The sequence below is a fragment of the Paramormyrops kingsleyae genome, chromosome 13 (assembly GCF_048594095.1).
Source record: "Paramormyrops kingsleyae isolate MSU_618 chromosome 13, PKINGS_0.4, whole genome shotgun sequence".
Classification (NCBI taxonomy): Eukaryota; Metazoa; Chordata; class Actinopteri; order Osteoglossiformes; family Mormyridae; genus Paramormyrops; species Paramormyrops kingsleyae.
The window spans coordinates 23355024-23381212 of NC_132809.1; the positions used below are offsets into that span (position 1 = coordinate 23355024).

Below are 26189 nucleotides of genomic sequence, written 5' to 3' on the forward strand. Positions count from 1 at the left end.
CCATTCCTTTGAGTTCTCCCTAGTGAGGACACTGGTATGAGGCAAGTAGTGTAGAATGTGATATGGTCTTGTGTCTATTTATGGGCCTCCTATAAATAGGGTCAGCTCTTGGGGGAGCGTGTGCACATGTTTGATTGATAATTGCGAACCCCCTCGGAATATCAGCCTCTCCAAAGGACAGTAAGAAACATACGATTGGTAAGTTTAACAACAAAAAAAACGCAAGAAAACGTGGTGTAAAATAAACGAATTAGTTCAGAGCAAAGTTATTCAAGTTACGTGGATGATGGAAATTCTGAAAACAAGACTCCTTATTTTCAAGAGATTTGTTTGTTTCGGTAACAGTATATGTATGTTACTTGTACTTTGTATGACTAGACACGTGTTCTTTTTTTCAGCAACAATTGTAATACGGACGCCGTTTTTGTAATAGGACTTAGTTTCGGCGCATCACGGAGGCGGTGAGCCGCAGCACCGAGAGGCTTGAGTTTCTGCCCTAAACTGTGATCCGTGCGAGAGGCTGATCCAGGGCACCATGAGCTCCAGGAGACCTATCGGCCGCTCCTTCTCTTTGAACGGGAGGAGCGGCAGCGAGAATGAAGAGGATGCGATGGTCCCGGCTATCAGGGCGGACAACAGGAACTACCTGATTAACGTCAGACCCGAGAATCGGTAGAGCCTCCCCTCACTTTCTAGGTTAATTATAACGATGAGACCAAGCTGAAGCGACGTTTATTTAAATATCAATAGGATATATGTAATCAAAAACATTTGGTTAGAGTTAACTTTTTAAAATAATAATATTTTCAAATAGTAATTTTGGCATGGGCTGTCTGTGATCACATAATTCCACTGAGTCCCTAAATTTAATACTGTTCCTACGAAGAACTGCATAAAAGGTGAATCACCGTCGTTAGCAGAAGCTTATTGGTTGGTTTAAAAACTGGCCATGAAGAGCATCTGGTTAAAAATAAACAGTATCACACTAAAATTAGCTTTTGGAAGTACAGTTACCAAATACTCTCCAGCGCAAAAGTTAAAAGTTTAAAAGCAAAATGTAATTTCATGAGAATTGTAGCCCTCCACAGGCTAACTGCATTTAAAAATCGTATTATATTAGTTTTAGACAAAGAACCGCGTGTATAATATCGTGTCTCAGAAGGCTGAGTTGATATGTCCTAGTTGGTTGTTTGCAGGAGCTTGTAGATTACGTCGTTTGCATGGGATTCCTCTACGTAATCCTGTGAAATGGACTCCATAGTCACTGTATGTGCACGTATGAACACATATGTATGCGTGCAGACCCCGTGATCCTGGGTGCGCCCCGCCCACCGGGTCAGGATCGCAACAGAATTGACTGGGTCGTTGATGTTGGATCTTGCTGTCTTCACCACTGGTTATAGGTTAAATCTAGAATTTTAGGTTTATATTACTTTTGTACCAAAAAAGCCCCTTTTATCATTCGCATGTAAGTTATAGTTAACTAGTTGAATATTTCCCAAAACTAGTATACATAAAGTGTGAAAATTGCTATATCGTGTGGTGATTTAATACTGAAAACAATTTGCGTTATGCTGTCATACACCAGTGCCTATATAGGGCACATTATACCAGATTATTTTAGAAATCAGTTTTATCCTTTTTTTGCATGGCTGATATAATCAAAGGAATTCTGTCTTCAGACATAAAACGCTAAAACATCCTTCCAGCTGTTCTGAGGTCAATGAATTTTTTTCTAAATATTAAAAAAATTAAGACATTCTGACTACATCGTGGCGGCGTGGTGATCGCCTCTCGCCTCTGAGGTAGTGCATGTGACTCCCAGCCCTATGCCCGTGGAGTCTATACGCGACCCTGTGGTTGTGTGAGCTTCCTCCCCGCAGAGCAAAAAAAAATGTGATATAGGTGAACCCGAGTCTCTGAATTGCCCCCGGTGTGTGAGAGTCTGCATCCATGCAGGGAATCGGCTGCTATCTTCCCTATGATCACTTGGATAAGAGCCAAGCTCTGTGTCATGCTTTACTAGATAAGGATGAGGATCAATATTACGAAATGTTGGTATTGTGAATGTATGAAGACAATATTTACAAACACATTTATCGCTTGTGATCTTCCTTGAGCACTTACAGCCATGAATAAAATTAAGAGACCACTCTATTCTTTTAAACAAATCTGCATTTTTAGATCCTATTTTAATCATTGTTCTGCTGGCAGAAGCTACACTGAGCAGCAGGTTGCTTCCAGGTTCGAAATTTCTAAGACAGCAGCACACAAGAATAAGGTGAAGCAGGCCATAAATTGCGAAATGAGAAAAACAAAAAACTGAGCTGTGGTCTCTACATTTTTTCCACGGTTGTATTTGTATTATGTGCTACTTCAGTTACCCCTGTCAATAAAAACTAAACAGTTCTGATTCATCCTTCACACACTATGGGCAATTTAGAGACACCTATTAGCCTAATTGCATGTCTTTGGGCTGCGGGAGGAGACTGAATTACTTGGAGGAATCCTGCACGACACAGGCAGAACATGCTGACTCCATAAACAGAGCGGGCTGGGATTCAAACCACCAACCTTACGGCTGATTTATACTGCCATGTCGGGCCTACGCAGAGCTTACGCCATGGCCTATGTACAGTAAGTAGCCAACGCCCCTGCAAGCATTTATACTTGTGCGCTGTCTACATTGCCGTGCTGTGTAGTTAAATTTCTGGGGAGATGCCCGTCAGACTATGGCACAGGGCACGTGGGTATGCCGTACTGATGCCGTAACGACAGCGTAGATTCTATGCAGTCGTATAAATCAGCCTTCGGAGGTGTGAAGTCACTGTGCTGCCCAGTGATTACAGTTGTTTCGGTTCATACTTCTCAAAACTGCATTTCCTTAAACATTAATAGCTAGTTAATTAAAATTGCGGGCTTGTTGTGGGCATATATAATTCATATACATTTGAATTTTAATAATAGTAAATATGTCAACAGACTGTGGCAAGTTGGATTTAATTTTTCCATCACAGTAGTGATTTGGTAATATCTTAAAATAATTTTCATCCAGTACTTCTTCATAGTTGACAAGGCGTGCTGTAACAAAAGTATTTAAGGTGGATCTTCCTGGGTTCTGCAGGAGTACATTGTCCAGTGTGATGTCCCATCTGACTGAGGAGACGCAGCCCTTGTTTGAGACCACCTTAAAATCCAGGGCAGTGTCAGAGACTGCCAACGTGAAGTTCACCTGTGTCATCTCAGGTTAAGCTTCAATGCGAATGTGAATACGGCAACTGACTGAATCCTTGCTTGTATTATTTCAGACATATACACCTGCATGTGTGTTTCGAAGCTGACTTTCTAACATCTAAAGCTGTGTGGAGTTTAAACAACACTTATTTTAAAGATAAAGATCCTGTATGTATTTTTTTTAGCAAATATGTGAACATACTACGCCGCTATGTATCATAATTATGTGCTGCATTTATATTATAAATGCAGATTCGGTTTACCCACAGCAGCAGTAGCTATTGTTAATATGCCATCCACATTGTCTCTCTCTCAGGCTACCCAGTCCCCGAGCTCACATGGTACAAAGATGACATGGAGCTGGACCGATATTGCGGCCTTCCCAAATATGAGATATTCCGCCATGGGAAAACCCACACTCTCCACATCTACAAGTAAGTCCAGGCTTGGCTATGAAAGATTCTAATGAAGAATTCATATATTATTGACAGTGGGAAAAGACAGATAATAATAGCAATAAATGTACTCAGTTTTCATTATACACTATTTTTGGTAACACTTTATATTAACTGCACCTTCATATACCTTTATAATGCATTTAAAGCATGTTCATAAGCAGCATATAAGTACACCTTACCATCCTAACATACATTAACAGCTTTAATGTCCCTGCCAGCCCCTGGAGGATGGGCTCCCCCTTTGAGTCTTGTCCCTCCCAAGGTTTCTTCCTTCTAGGGAGTTATTCCTTGCCACTGTCGCCTATGGCTTACTCACTGGGGGCTTTGGGTGGGGATGCAGTTAAGTGCTTTGAGACGATATAATGTTGTGATAACAAATACATTTGTTGTTGTTCTTGTAATATGCATTAGAAACAAACGCTATGGATGTTAAGGTATACTTACATGTTGCTTTTGAATGTTCTGTGAATCCATTATGAATGCATTATGAAGGCACACTGAATGTTCTATGAATGCATTATGAAGGTGCAGCTAATGTAAAGCGTTACCAAAAAGATAATAATAATTACAATAACTATATTCAGATGTTAGGTGTGGAATGGAGTGTGAGTGTGCCAGGTGGTGGGTTGGCGCCATGGCTGGAATGTTCAGGTCCGGAAAGTACAAATCCAGACCAAGGTTTTGTTTCAACCAACCAGTTTAGTGTAGTACTCAAGTGGTTGGTTGACAGAAAACCATGATCTGGATTTGTACTATCTGGACCAGAACTTTCCACCTCTGGTTGGCGCCTCATCTGGAGTAGGCTCAGGACACCCATGACCCTGAATAGGACAAGCGGGATTAGAAAATGGATGGATGGATGGATGGATAGTCAGTTCTCATTATATACCATTCTAAAACATCATGTATCCCCCCATTCTGTTTAAATTCTGCTGAGTGAGTCAAAAACACATGAATTGCGTAGTTATTCCATTTTTATGCATTTTATTTCTCAGTGAGGGGTGTTTAAAATAGGCACAGCTCCTCCCCCCCCTAAATTGAGAAACTTCTGTATTGTATGAATCCATTGGCATTGTAAAACTTCCTAAACAAACATACAGTCCTGAGATGATCTGCTTGCTTTACTGTACTTTTTCGTCCAGCTGCACTGAGGAGGACGCAGCCATATACCAGGCCTCAGCCAGGAACTCCAAGGGCATCGTGTCCTGCTCGGGGGTGCTGGAGGTGGGCTCCATGAACGAATACTGCATCCACCAGCGCTTCTTCAACAAGCTGAAACAGAAGGCTGAGGCCAAGCGTAGAGAGAGGGAGGAGAGTCGGCTGAGGGGGGAGAAGGTCCCGCCGAGGGTGGGCAGCCCTGAGCGCGTGCAGAGGAAACGCCGCTCCCCAGGAGAGGTGCACCCTGGGGTGCCCCCCCTGCCCCGAAAGGCAGGTGTGCCAGCGGAGCCCGAAGGCACAGGGGGTCCGGTTGTGGAGGCAGAGATACCCAATGGGTATCCCGCTACAGCTGGAAATACCCCAGTGGACGTGCCCAGTGATGCGAGGAAGGAGGAAGGTGGCCAGTTCTTCCGGAACATGGGCAGCCCAATCAAAGAGCCCCTGGCCAAAAAAAAAATCAAAACTACTAACGGGACAGCCAGCGAGACCACCTTCCAGAAATCAGCACCAGGATCTGGACCCGAGAAAGAACCTAGAGATGGAGGAATGAGTCTGTCCCAGTATCTGGCTGCTGAGTCCCAGCAGGCTCAGGTGTCACCAGAGGAGACACTGAAGAGGAGCAAAGAGAGACGGGAGGGTGTGGGGCAGCTGCCATCGAGCTCTAACAGCTCACCAGCAAAGGGCAGGGCGACCAGTAAGGAGCCGGAACAGCACAACACACAGTCTCCTCTTACCTCGGTCTTCTTCTCTTTGAGGGACATTTTCTTTCGTGGTAAGAAGAACGCTGAAGACGTAGTGCAGGATGGCACTGCTGGCCCATTGCCCCCGGGTACTGATTCCCTGCCAGTTGGCATCCCAGTGGACTCTAACCAGGTTGCGGAGGATGGGGAATTGGTGGAGCCGGAAGAGATGGAACATCAGCCAACTGACACACATGTGACCCAATCGACCTCAAAGGCCGTCTGCCCTGATGTCCCACATGGCCTCATGCAAGGACTCATGAGTAGGGAGGAATCTACACAAATACTTTCTGAGAACCAGGCCACCTCAACCCAGTGGGAGAACGAACAGGACAAAATTATGGCGTCCGTGAAGGACGAAATCATCATGCCAGATCCTGTCCCTCAGCCATTGCAGGAATCTACGGTGAGCATGCTGTGTTTTTTTTTGCCTGAGCTCAGGAGTTTTATCTCCAACTCTAGTTAGGAAAAGAAACATGATGGGCACTTGGAGGGTATTTATAGAAATCTGCGTCTGTGGAACGCCACCATGTGACACAAGCTCCAACTGACAACAACACATAGTTACACCAGCAGCACATATCATACAACCCAAACTCAAGTACACGCAAGCTCCAGCCGTTTATTTGCAAACAAACATGTTAACATGAATTCGCAAGGCTAATGCTGGGACATACCAGATACTTATGACTAGCATGAAAACCCGATACATATGACTTTTAAATGATTCATTGCATTGGATTCATTCCATTTAGATCACGGGCGGCCAATCCTACCCAAAAGGGTCGCTGTATATATGCTTGTTTTCACTTCAAATCCCTAATTAGATTACTAATTAGAAGACTGATTGACTGAAGACTCCTCACACCTGGTTTGGAACAGGTGACCTAAAGTTTATATCAAAAACCTGCACACACACTGGCCCTTTGTGGGTAAGACTGGCCACCGCTGATCTAGATATATTGCTCAAAAGATCTGGGCAGGAATTGCTGAGAAATGAGGACAGCAGAAGAAGCAGAGTTCTATGGATAGCTCAGAATACGGAGGGAGAATCCGGCCTGTTTTTTTTTTTTACTTGGGCATCCACTGTGATTTTGGTATCCGTCACACCTGAGTGTTGATCCTATCTTAAATGATCCGAGGGATCATTGGTCAGTGTAGCGTGGTTTTAGTCAGTGTAGTGGAGACATTCCCTAATCTTGACTTTGATACCTTAAAATAGACCTCTGTCCAAATGCTGGGCTGGTCTCAGTCTGACCATAATGAGGGTCAGTGTGAATTGGTGCCTCTTATGGTTACTGCTGTCAATGTCAAGGTCCCATACATTAATATAAAGAGCTAATGTCAATGGCTAAAAAAATGCTGCTTTCCCAAATTGCAGGAGGGGAACTTCCTAGGGAGCAAATACTTCAGTTAATATGGTAAATACAGACCATTGAGTACATACCAACTCCATATGTCATGGGAAAAATAAGTAAATACCAGTTTCCTGGTCCTGGTTGCCATTTATATTCAGATGACCTTATAATTAATTAACTAGAGTAATATATAAATCCATTGGCGATCCAGACAGCTGAAAGCATTGGATGAGGACTCCAGTCTTAATATGAAGTTAATCTGAATGCAAATTTATTCTGTTTGTTGGTTTCCTAATTAATAATATAAAAGAATAAAAGGCTGAGATATATTAGTACAAATGTATCTATCCTATTTTAAACATTATCATCTATTTGATTAATAGAAATAATGAAGATATGAGGACGTTCGTTAACTAGCTTTGTTTGTAATCATACATTATCTGCATGCCCTGATCATTATTATACTTTACATATAAAAATTTGAGAGAAACATCCATCTGTCCACTTTCAAACCACTTATCCTGCTACCGGTTGGTAGACGTGGGGAACATTCACATCCTATGGCTAATATGGAATAAATGGTTGGAAAACTCATGGGGAGAACATGCTACAGCCCACAGAGTGAAAATGGGATTCAAACCGCCGGCCCTTGAGGTGTAGGACTGCAGTGCTCCACACTGAGTCACATTTAGAGCAGTGTTTCTCAACCTAGTGCTCGGGGACCACCAGAAAGTCCATGTTTATGGGAGCTATGGGAGCTGGGAGGGAGCAAAAATGTGGACAGTCTGGGGGTTTCCCGAGGACCGGGTTGAGAAATACTGACTTGAGTGAATCGACATAATAAATAATACACATATAAACAAATGCTTTTGTTTTGAATTCGATGTTATCCGAAAAATGCTAGTGGCGGTTCAGCTTGTAAAAGTGCTTCCTGTTTTGCACAAAGGTTGTGAGTGTGATCTTTTCAGTAATAGTAGATGTGGTAACAGTTTCCTCCTGCAGTTTGTGTCGCGATGCTGGTATGTTTGAGTTTCGGTCTGATGACAGCCTCTAGGTTCGATTCTTAAATTCTGACAGAGCTCACACCTGTGCCGTGACCCCCCCCCCCCCCCCCCTGCGGTTTTCCCTTTAATGGGGAACTGCAACAGGTCGATCCCTGTGGCCACGTGGTGGGTGGAACTACATCTTCGCTGTGCATATATGCATGTGAACATCTAACTTCTGCAAAACGGAGACTGATTGATGCGGGAAGCTGCCTCTTTCCTCCCATGAAATTCCTGTATTCGTTTCAGCATCTTCTTCCATGTTCAACTCCATTAATAATCTTATACCGCAAAGACAGAGAGTGAGCATCACTGCAGAATGTTGCTGAATCCAGTTCAAACTAGTCCGGCGGGCGTATATTAATTGCTATCTAAGTCAGCTTTTTCTCATATCTGGTTAAAGTATATCTATGTTATCGCATGAATCAGAAGTTAAAGTCAAATGCCTGGTGAAGATTTTAGATTTCTGCCACATGTTTGGGTGTTGAGTGTTTTCTCGACAACTCAAGATCAAGAACAGCAGGGGAAGCAGGTGTTATTTTGGTTAAAGAAACTGCTACTTTAAAATCTTGTGGTCCCTAGCAGAGGTTTTGCTTTCTGGAACAAAGTGATTAATCTGCATTCCTCCAGTAACAAAGTGCAGCTGGACAAACTGAAATTTATGACGTATAAATCAGTTTGGATTGCTGGTATTTTGTCATTTTCTTAAGGTTCAGACTACGAATGATAAGATATCTCTTAAAAATGATCCCCCCCCCATTTCTGTGCATGATTGATCACATGCTAGGGACGGGGGGTAGGGGGGGGGGGCTGCTGTTTCATCACAAGAAATTTTTGCTGAGTGCCATCAGCAGCATAGGAACACACCTCAGACACAGGCAAGAAGGTGCACATGCTGTCCAAGCACCTGGCTCAGCACCAGCCTGGTTCCATCCTGCCAGCGTGACCAGCTGCAGCGGCTCTCGGCGTCAGGGGCCAAGGTGGAAAAGGACAGTCATTGCACTATATATAGGGCCACAATCTCCATTTTGCCTCTTTAGGCTTTGACGTCTTCTATGTCTGTGAATCTAGTGAACACCGGCATCAAGAGGTCTGCAGACCTCTCACAGAAGCTCTGATGCCTCTGAGCTTCAGCAGATGGGCAGATGGCACAATTAGAGGTAGATAGTGAGTTGTCAGTAACTGAGATGACATGAAGGGGTCAAAGGTCAGACGGGGCCCCTGCTTCTTCACCCATGACAGAGATTCCTGACTCCCTCAGTAACTGTACAGCTGTTAAGATTCATACAGAGAGGAAGCAGCAATAGACTGAATCACTCAGAGATGTCTGCCGGTAATCGTGTAACAGTGTAAACTGGCTATTTTTAGCTCGTCTTGCCGCACTATTTCTGATTGTGCGAGAGATGTATGACTTCAGCGAGCGCAGGAACTGAGAATGCTTTTAAAAGATATTGTGATACTTGAGAACAGCTTTTCCAGTGACATCTTTAATATGTGCATCAGATGTCAAGAGCAGTATGTGATCTGCATATGACAGGTCATAAATATTAAAGTTTTTCCATTTTGTTTCCATTAATCAATCTGTTGCGAAACAGCAGCGTACCAAAACCTTGAAAACAAACTCAAATGAAATAACAAGGTGTTTGTTCTGTACATACATTCTGTTATTATTGGTATTTTTCCCTTGGTACCAGTGAAAAGTCTGGAAATTATTAATTTTTCAACAAGATAATGATCTTAAGCACATCTTGAGGTTATGTAGTATTATCCTGTGAACAAGGAAAGAGATGGAGTGACAGAGGATCTGGCCCCCACAATCCCTCGACCTAAACACAATCCCCGACGTAATCACCCAAACTAAACACTTGTCAAAACTGCCAAACATACTAAATATCCTAGGACCATTATATAATGTTTGACTATATATACTGTTCTTCAACTAGCATTTCATAAAATAATGCCATCCGACACTAATAAAATTATACTTATGATGTTCAAATGCCTGTGATTAGCAAGCACTGTGTTTGTTTATGTGTATGATATGCAGCTACTAACTTTAGCCTCAACATGCGTCTGTCCAGCCGAAAAACAAGAAGTTTTAAATCAAATGACACCATCAATGTGTGCAATGTATTTATTTGTTTACAGTGTTTTACAGTGTTCTAGTACATACTGTTTGTTTGTGCCTCAAGGTTCTAGATGACCCATTGCAGACAGAGGGGCACGACACACATGTGGCCAGTGAGATGGAACTGGCCATGCAAGTGATGCAAGAGGTCACTCCAGCAGGAAAGTGGGCCACAATCCAAGAGATGGAAACGGACAAATCGCGTGGGGTTGGTCTGTCAGCCTTGAGTGAGCAGACAGAGAGCACGCCAGTGTATTTCAAAGAAGTGGCAGATAATTTTGAGCCAACAGCAGAGCCACTGAAGACTGATCTTGTAAATAACCGTGTGACCTTGGATCTTCTTGACAGGGACGACTTTCATATTAACGAGGGTCTAGACAAAAATGCAAATAATATGTCTGAAACCCGTGGAGATGCTGGCTCCATTGGGGATGGGAAGAATGAGATGGAAATGAAGGAAACTGTCATCAATAGTGATGAACCGGGCACTAGATACTTTATTCAGACACCAGTATTTTTGCAGCTGAAACCTCAGATTCAGCAAGATGTAGAAGAAGTCATCCAAAATGAGGTGAAAGACACAGGAATCCAGATTAAAGTTATTCATGAAAGTGATAATCTAAATGCAGTCTCTCCTAACCTTGAACTATTTATACCTGAAGCACCTCAAGCAGAATTGTCTGTGATTGTTCCAAAGGTAGACGTTGTGATGGAAACCAAAAACAAGCCGTTGACAGCTAAGGATGCAGATCAATCCCATTTACAGGAGAGGGAGGTTTCTGAGCTGGTGGCAAAGGAGAGTCATGTACTGGTTGCTCCAGTGGCCCCTGGTGTTGCTCCCAACCTACAGAACATGCGGAATGATGTAGCACCTTCACTATCAAATGAAGACAAACCAGAAATAACACGGCAAGGTGAGAAAGACGGAATGGAAGATAAAAAGCTGCTTGAGACACGCACCAGCAATAATGTGCCTTTTATAAATGTCTTCTTCGAAGATTCTGTTTTGCCCAGTAGTGCTAACTCTGACCCCAGTAATGTGAGTCGCTCTACCTTAACAACTTCAACACTGCCACATAATACTGAGAAGATTATAGATGCAAAAGATGAGTTCCACAGCAAACTTCCACTGGCTCCAGACAATGCGAAAGTACCCCAAGAAGCTACCGTGGACTCGAGGTCTGTTTTTGATGAACACCATACAGATAAGCCTTCAGTTGAAGTGCTCAGTCCTACCAACCTCAAAACACCTCTGTTGAGTCCCACAACTTTGCGACGATTTGCTTCTCAGAGAGCTGATGATCTGGGGACTCCAGATTTTACAACGGTCCCTGCAATTCAGGTTGACAGCATCTCACTGGAAAGCACGGAGCCATCACAGACCCCATCCACCATCCCGTCCTGCGAGAGCAGCCCGAAGATGAGGAGGAGGGACAGTCTGGGCGGCATCCCATCAGCCACCCCAGAGGAACTCGCATCTGGGGCACGTAGGAAGATCTTTGCCCACAAAGCTAAAGGAGAGGACCCTGGCGGGGCAGAAGAGCACGAGGCCCCAGGGAAGAAGGAGCAGGAGCCCTCCTGCAGGTCACCTCCCCAAACTCGCAGAGGATCCACCCTGAACACTCCTCCAACTGAGAGGCGCTCCCCTTTCCTGAGTCGCAGGAAAAGCACCCTTGAGGTACCCAAAAACCACGAGGAGACACTCAGGGAAACTGAAACTCCCAAGACTGATACCAAACCAGCAGAGAAGGAGAAGCTAAACCCCTTCAAAGGTAATTTTTTAAGTGGTTGCTTTTAGCACTTAATGGCAAACTTTTACCTGTAAGGAAAGAGGAACTGAAAGTCATGCTAAACGGAAAGTTCGTCTCTTTCATGACAGCTCCACAGGTTATCCGCAAGATTAGAGGAGAGCTCTATTCTGATGCCTCGGGACACCTGAAGCTTTGGTGCCAGTTCTTCAATGTGCTCAGTGACTCCACTATTAAGTGGTACAGAGATGAAGTGGAGATCATAGAGGTGAAGAGGAGGTAATAACTGAAGCGACCAAAAGACCTACACCCACAATAAAACTGCCCCAGCTGTAGAGTCAGCATGCTCATCAATAGCTCCCAAACAATTTGGGCAACATTTCACTCGTGGAGGGTGTGTGTGTGTGTGTCTGTGTTCATTTCATCACGGATCATCTGTGTTTTATTTCTCCACTAGATTGATTTTTTTCAAATGATGCTTGCAACCTGCATTGTCACATCATGCAACAATGCAGTCATTTATTTCCTCTGCTGCCCCCTGGAGGATGGGCTCCCCCTTTGAGTCTGGTTCCTCCCAAGGTTTCCTCCTTCTAGGGAGTTTTTCCTTACTACTGTCATCTCTGGCTTGCTCACTGGGGGCTTCGGGCGGGGATAATGTAAAGCGCTTTGAGCCGATGTCATGTTGTGAAATCAAATCAAATCAAATTGAATTGAATAATATTATAAGGCACGTGATAGAGGCTATTACAGCATCGAAAACTTTGCAGTAAGCTTTAAGCGTATCCCCAGGCTCTTGGTGTTTCACAGTTATTTGCAGCTTGCAAACCCTTGGCCATGTGATTATGAAACCCACATCGGTGACACTGAGAGGTACATACCCAGGCCATGTAAGCCAATGCTGCTTGATTGCACCATCCCAGCCTGGCGGCTCTAGTTAATATCTAAATCTGTTCTGTCGGCTGCTGTGTCAGCTAAAAGCTCATGCTCACGGTGGGCTCCTGTGCGCCAGCGACCCCTGGAGGACAGGAATGGGTAGCATGCTGAATCTTACTGGAACATGACTGGTTCTCTCATCTTGATTCCCCAGTGCAGGTGACGAGAGGCCCCTGGCACTGGCCATTGTGCAGGTGAACAGTTGGGACTGTGGTGTGTATGGCTGCTCCATAAAGAACGAGTACGGGAGCGACTCCACGGACTACCTGCTCAGCGCAGATAGTACGACTTCCTCAGTCCATTCAGCATGTGCTTCTTGTTTTGACGTACAGAGGTTAATTTGACTGTCTCTTGCTTATTACAGTACTGTCTCAGTTCTTCTTCAGGCAAGATGTAGAAGGTAAACAGATTTTCTTGTCCTGAAGTTTTTTCCAAACAGTAAACCCAGGTCAAACGGGACATTGTTACTCTATCTGCGCCCTGAGGTTGTGTTGTCTCATGTCTACTGCAGTTGGAGAGGAGGTGGAAATGACCCCATTACTGTTCGCCAGAGGCCTGGCAGACGCCGGGTGCTGGGGTGCCAAGCTATTTGGGCGCATCATGAGTGAGGAGTCCCATGTGGGCGAAGGCTGCGGTCGCAAGACCAGCCGGGTGAAGGCCATTTATGGCCTGGAGCCCATCTTTGTGTCAGGGACCACCTGCATGCTCAAAGTACGCAACCCCATCGCTTACGGGAGCCAGGAGGAGAGTGCCCTGACGGAGAGGAACATGGAGATCACGAAGCAGGTCAGCGTCACGGAATACGATCCGAGTTATGAGAGCCCTGCACAGTAAGGGGGACCTCCATCTGCATCTGATTGATGAATTATATTCATGATTTTTAATGAAGTAGGAGTGAGTATAGATTAATTACGGTGCTAAAATTGGCATTTCTTCTTTCTTGGTGTGTGGATCAGTCAACATGTCATCATCTGCACTGCACCTTTTAATAGCTTTTAAAAGACAGGAAGCTAAAAAAAGGCTTGGGATCACGGTCTTTAAATATGAAAGTGATCAGGATGTTGTTTTAAACTGCATAAACAAATTGAGCCCAGCAGTTCATTTACTGTGTGATTTAAGAGACAACACAAGATAAAGATAAAACTTTTACTGTATGTACCTCACTGTATATAACTGACTATATATGATAGTCAGTGGTCTGATCAATTCACCTCTGGATCCCATAAGCTTCTCATACAAGGTTTGAATCTTTGATTTTGCGAGTGTTAGCTGTGGCCTTGAGCTCAGTGTTGAGTCTTTGTATTCTACATGTGTCAGAATTGGATTTAGGGGACGTGGAGGAGATGATAACTGGTTTAAAACAAAGTGTGAAAATGAGCTGGCTATCAAGATGGAACAGAGTAAGTGTTCATGCAGAACTCAGTTGATGTCGGTGAAGGTAATTATTGCTGTTTAGGCTCAGGAAGCCATTATTGTTATACGCCACTATGCAAAGTCTTCTGTAAAATCTGGTGGATATCTTGGCTAACATGACCTCTTAGCGTGCGAGGGGTCCGCCTGTGTTCAACCGTACCACATGGAGAGATCCGTAGAAAGGGAAAGCCTGGGCCGGCTGCCTTATCTTATCTCAAGCCTGGGTGAACGTCAGCCCTCTCTCCCTCTCAGGAGTGTAAAATACAGAACACGATGCGAGAGTATTGCAAAATATTCGCCGCAGAGGCAAGAACGAAAGAGAGCTTCGGCCCCTCGTTGGAGTGAGTATGATCACAATGCCAGTGGTGCAAATAATGGTGATACAAGTTTTTGCATCATGGACTCAAATTTAAAAAAACAATGATAAAGCTAACTAATAATAATAATTAAGGATAAATACCAAGTTTTAACCTGAAACAGTAAGCAGAGTCATTTAATTCACAATTTAATTTTTATTGCTGTTATACAGTTCAGTTAGGTCCTGAAATTGATGCTCTTCTGCCTGTTTGCACCTGTGCAGAGTGAATCCTGTGTATCTAATGTATCGGCCTGGCAACATGGTTCCCTACGCCACAGTGGAGACCGACCTCCAGGGCACGTACGTGAGATACTGCCGACAGGACAGCGCCGGGAGGCTTGTGATGAGAAACTCGTCCGAGACGGAGCAGAAGTGTTGTGCCTTTCAGCACTGGATCCACCAGTGGACCAGCGGCAACCTGCTGGTCACCCAACTGGAAGGTAGAACAGGCTGATCGCCCCGAGACGCTCGCCTCAGGGCACCTCTCCCATTGGCTAAAATCTCTGTATTTTATGTTGCAGGTGTTGATATGAAGATCACAAATGTTTCTGTGGCCACCAAATCAAGGGGGTAAATCTTGTTTTTAATACAGATTTTATTTATTCATTTATTATTATTATTATTATTATTATTATTATTATTATTATTTATCATTGGCACACTTTTGAGATTTTGGATGATATGGCGCACATTTTCTTACGTCTTCAGGAAAAAAAAATCAACACAATGTTTCACTGTGGGGTGTCCAACTTGTTTTCATTCAAGTGCTACATTGAAAAAAATGAAAGTGGTCTTGTTCTACTGGCATGTTATATCATATTACATGCTTCACATTTTAGGAAAAAAACATCTTATATCCAGATCAGCTTAAAAAAATGATCTGTGTTATTGACAGATGATTTCCCATTGGTTGTCTGCTGGAAAGGGGAGGGACATCTGTGTCTTCGATGTCATTAACACAGGGTTATTGAGCACAGTTTGTCAGATTTTCTTTCTGAGTTTTGTCAGATTTAAATTGTACTGCTTCTTGTGAGTTTTAAACGTGCGCCTTAGAAAGGCTCAAAGTGCAATGGTCACACGTGTGTAACATGTTGGGGACCCCCGTTATAGGGGAAACATCTGTATACTGTAGTTAAGATATAATTTTGTGTCAAATATTTGTAATGGGACAATAATGAACAATCATAGTGTATTATCACCATTATTGTCAGCAATTGCAGAGGTATTCCAGGCATTTTCAGAGGACTGTTTATTTAATTCTCTGTTTGCTCTGGGAGAGAATCGATAAGCCCCTAAAGCAGGGGTGGCGAACCTGATCCATAGAGAGCCGCTGTGGGTGCGGATCTTTGGGACGGCCTCTCAGTCATCCAATAACAGAAGGTCCCCAGGACTGGAGTTGAGAACCACTGCTTTACTATTGGCTGATTGAGAGGCCATCCCAAAGACCCGCATCCACAGCGGCTCTCCATGGACCAGGTTCGCCATCCCTGCCCTAAAGGATGGCATTGTGTTGCAGGTACCAGGGCCTGTCGGAGGAGGCTTCCCCGCAGGTGTTTGAGCAGTTCCCCTCCTTACACCAGTGTAACTACTACTGCGGCCTTCTCGGCCTAAGGACCCTCCGCTCCATGGAGTCCGTGCAGCAGTCTGCCAAGGCAAAGCCCTCCAGAAGCCCCCTTATCGCTCGCAAGATGGGGGGCACGTCAAGCCCCCAGCAGCAGAGAAAAGGCTCACATAGCCCCCAGACCGCCAGGAAGAGTACCTCTAGCCCAAAGGTGGTGAGGAAAGCGGGGGAATCAGGGGAGGGAAAAGCCACTAAACAGATAACAGCAGAGGCAACGCAAGACGAGTAATGCAGCATCACTGATCTCTCAGATAAGAACCCAGCACAGACTGAACTGTTTACTGGACTGGATTTTTCACACATTGGCCTTTTATTCATTAATGGAAGATGGTTGTGAGCTGGGAGGGGGGTCAGCCTTTGGCTGCCTTTAACTGGAGAAAATTAGGCAAATACCGAATGTTAGAGCGTGTAATGAAAGAGGCCATCTCATCGACAGCTGAAACTAGACTGTGGTGTTGAGTAGCAGATGGCATATTGGAAAAGGACACAAACCTGGTATCAAATGGCATCAAAATTGATTTAAGTCTGGGAGAGATGACGCTCTTGTAACCGAAAGAAAGATGTTTAGAAGAAACCCTTCAGTGTACTATAAACCTGTATATCTAGGTAAAGTGTAAAAACATTTAGAAGTCACATAAAGAACAGAATATGACACAATACAGTAATAGTAATTCCAAGACTTTTGATTGTCTGTGACAGTACTAGGACATTAATAGCGACCATTTTCTTTTGTTTGTTGGTCTCCGGTTGAGTCAACTGCTAATTGAAGATAATCTTTAATGAAGAGTTCTCAATGTCAGACCAGGTGCATGCTGGAAATTTATGCTCAGGACTAAATGACCTGACATGGAAGTTTCTCTTTTCCTGTAAAAAATGTTGTGCTTTTCTCATGTGACATTTTGATTTTCTAACTGCTCCCATTTCCATGTTAATTGAATTCCTACTATCAAAAGAAAGCAGCCATAATCCTTTCCAGGATAAGCAGGATAGATGGAAATGAACAGAAATCTGATTGATTTAGATTTAATCATAAATAGGGATTTAAAGTTTCCTTTGATTAATGAAATTTGTCCTGTAAAAAACTGCATTTAAAATTGTCATGATTATGTGGTTCTACTGCAGGACCACTGAACATACTGTATAGCAATGGAAATGTTTGGAAAAATCTTTAATGTTTTAAAAGCTTGTCTAGTTAAAACTGTTTTTGTTTTGTTTTGCACCAAACTCAAAGCATTTTAAAATTTAGTATTTTTGATTTTTTTTTTGCTGTACAATAAAAACAATGGGGAAATTAAATAACTGTCCCATAATGGCATGTAAACCCTTAAATGTGCACTTTCATGGCACTGAGTTAGTAACATTGAAGTCACCATGAAGTTTTCTCCTGAATGTATAGACTGGGGGGATAGTTCAGGCCTGGTGTTTGTGGCAGGTGTTACAGCTGCTTGTTATTTGTCTGGGTGAGTGTGTGGGGTCAGGACTGACTTTCCTGTCCTCTGTGGAAATGAACATTGTTGCCTCTTTCTGTAATCTTGTACATACCAACTTGTCATTTGTGAAACTGTGGCAATATAGCAAATGTCTTAAAAATGAATAATGTTTTGTGTAAGCATCATTTCTGATACGAAAATAATGATACATTTTTCATTTCCATTGTTTTTATCTCTTTATTGAAAACATTGAACTACCATAAACATGCTCTTATTTTCTAAATATAAGAACTCAGTTCTTAAATATAGATAACGATAAACAGAAAATAAAATATTTTAACCATAGAGGGACTGTGTGTGTAACATAAAACTGGTTATTCTTTTAAACCTGGCAAATGTCTCATTATACTCAGTACTCACTGATTCAATTGTTTATTATATACTAATTATAAGGAATAGTCACTTATTGTAATAGATCCCTTTGAGGGTGTACTTCTGCTTTGTTCCCATGCTGTCTGTGATAGGCTCCATGTTTCCCCAAGATCCTGATTGTGATGAACTGCTGTAATTTTAAATATTTAAACGAACGGTAAAGATAAATCATTTATTAACCAGTAGGCTGTGATGGGACTTGGTCTGTCTGCAACGCAGCCCACAGGTTGCAAGGAGTGAGAGTAGAATGGGAAAAAAGGAACGGAAAGAGACTGAACAGTGAGCGGAAATGGGCATTAAACAGATGTGCCTCAGTCTGACGTCTGTACTTAGAAATGCTTCTCCTTAACAGGGCCTTGTGTGAACCCATTGTTATGACTCATAGGTGATGAAATTCTGCTAAAAAAAGAGCAGATAGTTTAAACAGGTAGGCCATTGTAAGGTACTCTGTACAAAGGAACTGCAGCCCCTGTAGGTGTGTCGTTTTTCTTGCGAAGATAGAAGGTCTCTTTCCTGCTCATCAACTTCCCAATTTCTCTATTATGTGATCTGGTGCAACAGAGAGTGACAGCTGGGGAAAAAAACATGACACAGGACAATGCCCTCATCTTATTGATGATATAGCTACCATGATACAGCTTGATGATATATTACAAAATAACTAAATACTGGACAGGCAGATAACTTAAAATGTCTCATTTGTATTAATTGCCTAAAAGACTAACTAACTATTAAACATTGGATTTAAGATTTATTTTGAGAATTTTGTATAATGTATATTTTAACTCATTGTGTATTTAAAGTCTGGAAACTCCAGTAATGACAACAATAACTCCAGTTTTGATCTGTGTCCAGTCTCTGTCTGTCATATTACATTACTTTCCATCAAATGTGTACTTTTTAATCCAGAGTGAACATTTTACTAGGATTAAGGATAAGAATAAGAGACTTTATTGTCATTGTCTCAGAAATACAATGAAATTTGTTTGGCAGCTTACGGCTCAGCAGCAAAGAGGTACATTAATGTACCACATTAATATGAAATACAGTCTCATAGACGTGGTATAAATATAAATAAACCTAATGTAATTATTGGTAAAATACAATAGAAAAAATATATTACCTAGTGCAGTCTACAGTATGCTGGATGAAAAAGTCTTAAATTATTTACAGATTTAGGTATTTATAAGTCAGTGTGATTTAAAGTGACCAAGTGCTTATCAGCAGCAATACAGAGGTGTGGAAGTGACTTAATGGTCAGTGTTCTGTAGTGGGAAGGGGCGTGACGGAGGCCGCTGCTCTCAGGAAAAAGCTGTTCCTCAGTCTGTTTGTTCGTGACTTGATGGTCCTGAATCTTTTGCCCGATGGGAGGGGGGCAAACAGTTTGTAACCCGAGTGGGTGGGGTCCTTGATGATGTTGCTAGCCTTCCTACATAGTTGGCATTGTTCAGATCAGGGAGCTTGAGACCCACGATCCTCTGCGCAATCTTAACTATCCGTTCCAAGTCTCTCCGGTTCTCTGCCATGCAGCTGGAGTACCACACTGTAGCACCGCAGCAGAGAATGCTCTCTGTTGTGCTCCTGTAGAACTTAACAAGGAGCTGATTGGGAAGAAAGTCCATAACAATCTCCTTTGTCTTGGATGTATTCAAGACAGGGTTGCTGTCTGAGCACCACTGTGCCAAGTGTTGCACTTCCTCCCTGTAGTAGGTCTCATCGTCTCCTGTTATCAGTCCCACTACCGTGGTGTCATCTGCAAATTTCATTATGGTGTTGGAGGTGCGGATGGGTGTGCAGTCGTGTGTGAATCGGGTGAAAAGGGCTGGGCTGAGGACACAGCCCTGTGGTGCTCCTGTGCTCAGTGTGAGAGTGGATGATATGCGGTTTCCCACCCTGACATTTTGTGGTCTGTTGGTGAGAAAGTTCAGAATCCATGAGCAGAGAGTGGTGGTTAGCCCCAGGTTGGTGAGCTTGGTAATCAGTTTGTGAGGGATTATTGAGTTAAAGGCGGAGCTGAAGTCAATAAATAACATTCTGGCGTATGTGTCGGGATGCTCCAGATGAGACAGGGTAGCGTGAAGTGCGACTGAAATTGCATCTTCTGTTGACCTGTTTCCCCAGTAAGCAAACTGATAGCTGTCCAGATCAGTGGGAATTCTGGCCTTGATGTGCGCGAGAACAAGCCTCTCAAAGCAGTTCATAGCAATCGGTGTTAGAGCAACAGGACGATAATCGTTCAGACATGTGACTGCTTGCTTTTCGGGCACTGGGACGATGGTAGTGGTTTTTTGGCATGTGTGGACTTTATGCTCCTGCAGAGACAGATTACAGATGTTTATTAGCACCCCAGCTAGCTGATCAGCACAATATTATCAATATTTGATAAAATATTATTAAAACTTTACTTTCATTGCGGATAAAGCAGTGTTAAAATAAAGAATAGAACACTTATGAGTTATGAAACACACAATGCTATCTGTTAAAAAGAGACAAATTTGGCTGGTTGAAGATTATTAAAAACTTCTTAATAATGATGACAACAAGACCAAATTATACATTTTACTTTTATTTTTTTTTACCCGAAGCGTAAATTACATTTCCCGCTAGAATCAATAAAGTTTATTAAAGTAACTCTGGGCCTTCAGAGGGTTATGGATACCCTGGAACATCGCTTGGCAGGGGATATTAAATACGTAAAATGTAAAGTGACATTTTGTCAGGAGCCTAGAACTTTTATTTAAGGCTTTGTTCACGCATTTTAACTTCTACAGTACTTTTTTCCCACTAGGTGTCAGCGCTATACAACTCTCTTTTAAAAAGCCTTGGCCAGTTCCTCAACGAATGTCTTTGTACTGCGGGAGGAAACCGCAGAGACTCGGGGGAAACCTGCGAACCCCACAAATGCCGCAACAGCGCCGCCCTCAGAGCTACCGCAGGAACATCTGCAACGCAGCCACATTTAGCGCGGCGTTACGTTTGCGTGCATGACGCAAAATCACATTTAACTAGTAGAATGCAAGCCAAATAATTTCAGTTTAAAGATTCAGGGTTTGAGTTATGACGATCAGAAGCCATTCTGTAGCCCAGACGGTTCCTTTAATAACAATATTATTTTACAATCTGACGATCTGGACTATGAGTGATTTTGTTGAGGTTCAGGGCTCGAAAACTGCTAGGTATGACTCCATGTTTACGTAAATCTGGATCAATGTTATGAATTTGATATGAATTTCAACCGCTTGCAACGACATGACAAATACAATCTCATACGAAGATGAAATACAAAAGTTTAAAGAGTGTGAAACTAAGTAAATTTAGCATATCTGACGAATGCGAGTTTTATTCTTTACTGAAACCATGACGACCCGAAGCTTCTAGAACATGTCATTTAAAAAGCGAAACTCAAGTCTACAGAGTGAAACTAATGACGTCTGACTACAGTGCCGTAAAGACTGCAGTGTCTTCACTCCGCAGTGAAGCATTTTAAAACCAGCCAATATTCATTTGCATTCATGCCATTGAGAGTCATAAATTAGTAATACTGAAGCACTAATCACCTCAATTTGAACACAGAATAAAATAATTTAAGTTAGTGACATAAAACATTTTAAAAAGTGGTTTCACTTGATTTTTCAGTCTTTCTTTAGTATCAGTTGATTCAGTTTTTAAAATGAACTTATTTGAATAATGATTATATTATGATGAGACAATAATAATGACACTTTATTGATTGCTGTGGGGAAATTCTCTTTTTGCTTACCCTGTCTTGCTCTCCATGACACACATAAGCTTGGCAGTGAAGGGCAGCCACCAACAATAGCACCTATAGTTTAGGGTTGGGGACCCTGCTCAAGGGCCCACAGACAGGTGACTCGTTTGCCAAAGCCGGCAGTGACCCAATCACAGGCAGTGAGGCTTAGCCCGCTGAGCCACACACTGCCCCAGTACCTCAATATTGAAATTAGATCAAGTAAACTGCAATTAAAATGAGATCCAATATTATCCAGATCAAGGCGAGGATTTAGCTAATGACTAACATGTTGAGATCAGTTGGGGAAAAGAATCTGTCATTTTATTCCCATTTACCATGTTATGTTTTTAATTTTCAGAAGCTAACAAAAACTGTAAAACCACAATATTATATGCAAAGCAATTCTATCTGCTTCGGAATTCAGATGCTTGCATGTTCTATATCTGAATACAGATTATCTTGACCTCTGCTCCTTCCTTCTTCCTTGCCATCTCTGGATACTGTCTGTCTTCCCCTTCCCCTGATGACAGAAACCTTAAGGGCGATTCAAACTTTTATTCATGACTTGTCAATTCTCAGTGCATTTCCAGCCAGAGATTTTTTTTTTGATGAACTTTCTTCTTTCTTAGTATTGTTGTACTTCTTGATATTCCTCATCCTGTCTTGGAAACCCTCCAAACTGAATCTGCAGTCTCTTCGACAAAGGGTTACGCCTGCATTTAATAAGCTCTCAATCAATAACGCGTACGGTTTTATAACATGATGAAAATTAACTTTCAGCCTTTCATCACTCCCTAACATTTGAACCACACAACTGTGAATCGTGGGTATTAGTTTTATATTTTGGGCATTTTATTATATAATTTTCTGCATTATGTAACCAAGATGTCTGCTAATCACTGTACAAGCTACAAGGGTCAATTTGGTGGACGGCAGAAAAATGTGGCATCTTGGAGGAGCCAAGGATTTCTGCGGAAAATGCAATCGGAGCATGTGTGTGTGTGCTGTCACAGACGGGCAGCAGGACAGAGTGGGCGTCCCTAAGCCTGCACACGCCACATCCCATCGCCCAGCCTTTAAATATGTGACTTGGGTTATTTTTTGAGAGATAAGTCATCTGGTGGCGCTGTTGTGAACGGGGTGCTAATTGGGGCTGCAGGGCCAGCAGCCGCCTCCCCCCCACGGTGCAGGTTCGGTAGAGGGCTGGGATTGGCTGTCAGAGCAGCAGAAAGGTGTGAGCAAATACTGTGTGAATCCATCATAGGAACTGGCCCTCAGAAGCACATGACACTTATGCAGCTTTCTTAATTGTCCTCAAACCCTCTCATTACAGAAGGACAGAATGTCCGTTAAAGGGAAGCCTGTATTCAATACAATAATCTTCGACGGTTCTTAATATGTTGCAAATTATTTCCTCTAACTCACCCCACCCATGTTTCATAATCTAGCTTTTCTTTTGCAGCCTACAAACCCACGAAACTCCAATTCATACTCACCCTCACAGAACTTGACAATGCACCCTTCTGCCTCACTCGTGTATTCTATTAGCATCAGGTCTGGTGTAAATTAAACTTCCTTTTTCGACACAAAGGATTTTTTGCACACCAGATGCGTTTTGAAATCAGGGGAAACACCTCCATAAAATGAATTTCACAAAATGAACACGCAGACACTTCTACAAAGACCTGGGTTTTCTTGTTAGCCTTGAAACAAAAAGAGAGAGATGATCTGTTCAAACAATACATCAAGTATACTCTTGTGTTTTGTTGTTAAACTGGGCTTTGTTCACAGACTGCAAGTTACTCGCTACCAGCGTACAGAGAATGTATTATTATTTCATATACTCTCTCTCTCTATTGGAATGACAATTATAAAGCCTATAAAAGTATATCTATCTCTTGGCTTATAACCTTTACACCTTAATTTACCAATGAGGTTTTTCCACTGCCACTATGTACTGAACGGTACCCTAGCTGATCTGGGCCTGTTAGTAAAAGAGTCACCAAACCCAGCTGGTTGCGTCACCACCATCAGATTGGTTGAAAGCTGGCCTGCGAAGATACACATGGATTATCAGAAGGAAAAAACGACATATTCTGTATATCATTAATTATTAGTGGTTTCTCACATCGCCGTGTTTTGATGCATTCCCGACAACTCGAAACGTAAAAAAAGTCCAACCTCCTACTTAAAAAGTACCACAGAACAACTAAACGGAATGGATTCGTAATGCAAATTTACCTAAGCCAATGCGTTTGATGCTAACACCGCGATTCACACAGACGTGCTAGCGGAAATTTACGGACCCCGGGAGGGGACACGGGAGAAAAAAAGATAAACATTTGCGAGATCTTACGGAACAAACAACAAAAAAAGAAAAAAATGCACGTAGTAAACCGTGACGTGCACCATGTGGACAGTACATATGCGTCTCTTGGGTTTTATGTCAGAAAACTGGAGCGAGCTGGAACCAGCCATGCTGTAACTATAGTCTCTCTTCGCGGTACGCGCCGGTTCCCATACGCCAGTGGAAAAGTGCCGGAAATTCAGTCCGAAGTACATAGATGATAAGTAACAACAAAATTTTACTTGTGTCTGAAAAGGTATTCTCTTTCCCACAACCTGGACCAGAGGGAAGTAGCTGAAGGGTAAATGAATAATAGATGGATGGGTGGGTGGGTGGATCCTTAAAACGCTTTTCTTTAAGTGTCTGGGTCCCAGTCCAAGTCTCTATTCAGGATCCAGCTCGGTCATCAACAGATCCAGTTACCCTTCACCAGTCATCCTTACCAGTTGTATCCACCCGTGTTACATTTCCTGTTTGAGCAGTTAAATACAGGCTGTTTGACTCAGTTCTTTGTGAGGTATTTTGAATGCCACGTTCTACTGAACTCAGCACCTTATTATTACAATTAGTGATGGGCTGGTGAAGCTTTTGAGGCATTGCCCATATTGTATTTCAACGCTTCAAGCCTTTTTTCAAACCTAAAGAGACACTTAGTGCATTGTTTCTCAAACGAGGACCTCCAGAGTACCGGGAGCTATAGGAGGGAGCAAAAATGTGGGCAATCTGGGGCTCCCTGACGACTGCAGTGAGAAACACTGACTTAGTCCATTAGTTTTAAAATGTGCAGCAATGGTTTGAACAATCTGACGATGAAGTCTTTGTGTTTGCATTGAATGAATGATGTTGCTGGTATGACAGTAGGGTTTAACTGGATCATCCTAAATATACTCTTATAAAATATTGAAATTTAGTGTTTCAATAACTAAAGTGTTAATCTCTTTTTGTTATGAGTTATAAAAATGCCATTTTGGGTGTTCATTAATGATAATATAATAATATAAGAATATTATAAATATATAATAATAATTTAGATTCATTTGGAAGATGCATTTATCCAAAGTGACTTAATACAAGGGAAACAAACAGTGGCTTCACATATCAGGTTAGAATTCTCCCAGTAAACCACTAAATGGGACCAACTATAATAATAAATAATAAAGCAACAACAACCAATTAACAATGAAATTAATTATGTCTTTCTACATAATAGCATATTTCAATATGGTAACACAGTACCACTTTATAATAAGACTACTCTTATGAATGGTTTACAATCAAATTTTGTAAGCTTTGTAAATCATTGATAGACAATTATAAACAAATTTCAAAGTTTTTTTTTATTAACGAGTTACGGCCATTTTTAAGTAGCAAAAGGGAGCCTTATTTGGGCTATAATTACTTGACGGGGCACAAATACTTTTTAATGACTCATTACTGAAGCATAAATTATGAACAAATATTGTGGCTACTAGAGATGAAATAGGTGTCATGAAGAACAATGATGAACAAACATGAGATCAGTATTTAATATGCTTTTAGTAGTTCACAAAGGTTTATGTAAAGGCAGTATGTAACTGTTACCTGCTGTACTAATATTCAATCGTCTTATTCCGAGAATTCAACTTAAATATACTCATTCCAGAGTAATTTGCCATAATGAATACAAAGGCGTTGTATGTAGTACAAATTACATCACAATCAATCTCGCCAAATGCAAAAAACCAGGACACTTCCGAAGTCATTAGTCACGTGATACTGCATATGTGGGGGAAAAAACCTCAAGACTACCTGCTTTAATTTGCTTTACTGCTTTACCGAAGTCTCATTATTGTCTGTCCCCTCACTATAGTTACAACTGATCGCTACCTTTTGTTCACCTACTGCCTGTTTCTTGACTTCGTCTTTTTAATTCTGCCCAGTCACACTTCTTCGGGCTAATTATCTGTTTATGACATCTGTATCCTGCTTTGATTAATAAATGGCTATGGAACACTGCATGATGATTCATTATATTACGTGGCCAGGCTTTGAAATACA

General features: G+C 42.2%; 1 protein-coding gene across 4 annotated transcripts; it reads left to right on the plus strand.

Moving 5' to 3' along the window:
• Nucleotides 1-100: 100 nt before the first annotated feature.
• Nucleotides 101-17967, plus strand: alpk3a (alpha-kinase 3a). Of its 4 annotated transcripts, none has more exons than XM_072698411.1 (14): nucleotides 101-198; nucleotides 399-672; nucleotides 3125-3246; nucleotides 3551-3668; nucleotides 4835-5996; nucleotides 10184-11891; nucleotides 11999-12146; nucleotides 12955-13082; nucleotides 13165-13200; nucleotides 13312-13586; nucleotides 14466-14554; nucleotides 14794-15011; nucleotides 15093-15141; nucleotides 16088-17967. In XM_072698411.1, the coding sequence occupies exons 2-14, from the start codon at nucleotides 536-538 to the stop codon at nucleotides 16419-16421; spliced, it is 4524 nt and encodes a 1507-aa protein (XP_072554512.1). In that variant the 5' UTR covers nucleotides 101-198; nucleotides 399-535; the 3' UTR covers nucleotides 16422-17967. The 4 variants fall into 4 exon arrangements, with proteins under 4 accessions (XP_072554512.1, XP_072554513.1, XP_072554515.1 ...); XM_072698412.1 differs by having other exon boundaries at nucleotides 114-198; nucleotides 434-672; XM_072698414.1 differs by lacking the exons at nucleotides 101-198; nucleotides 3125-3246 and having other exon boundaries at nucleotides 536-672.
• Nucleotides 17968-26189: the final 8222 nt, after the last annotated feature.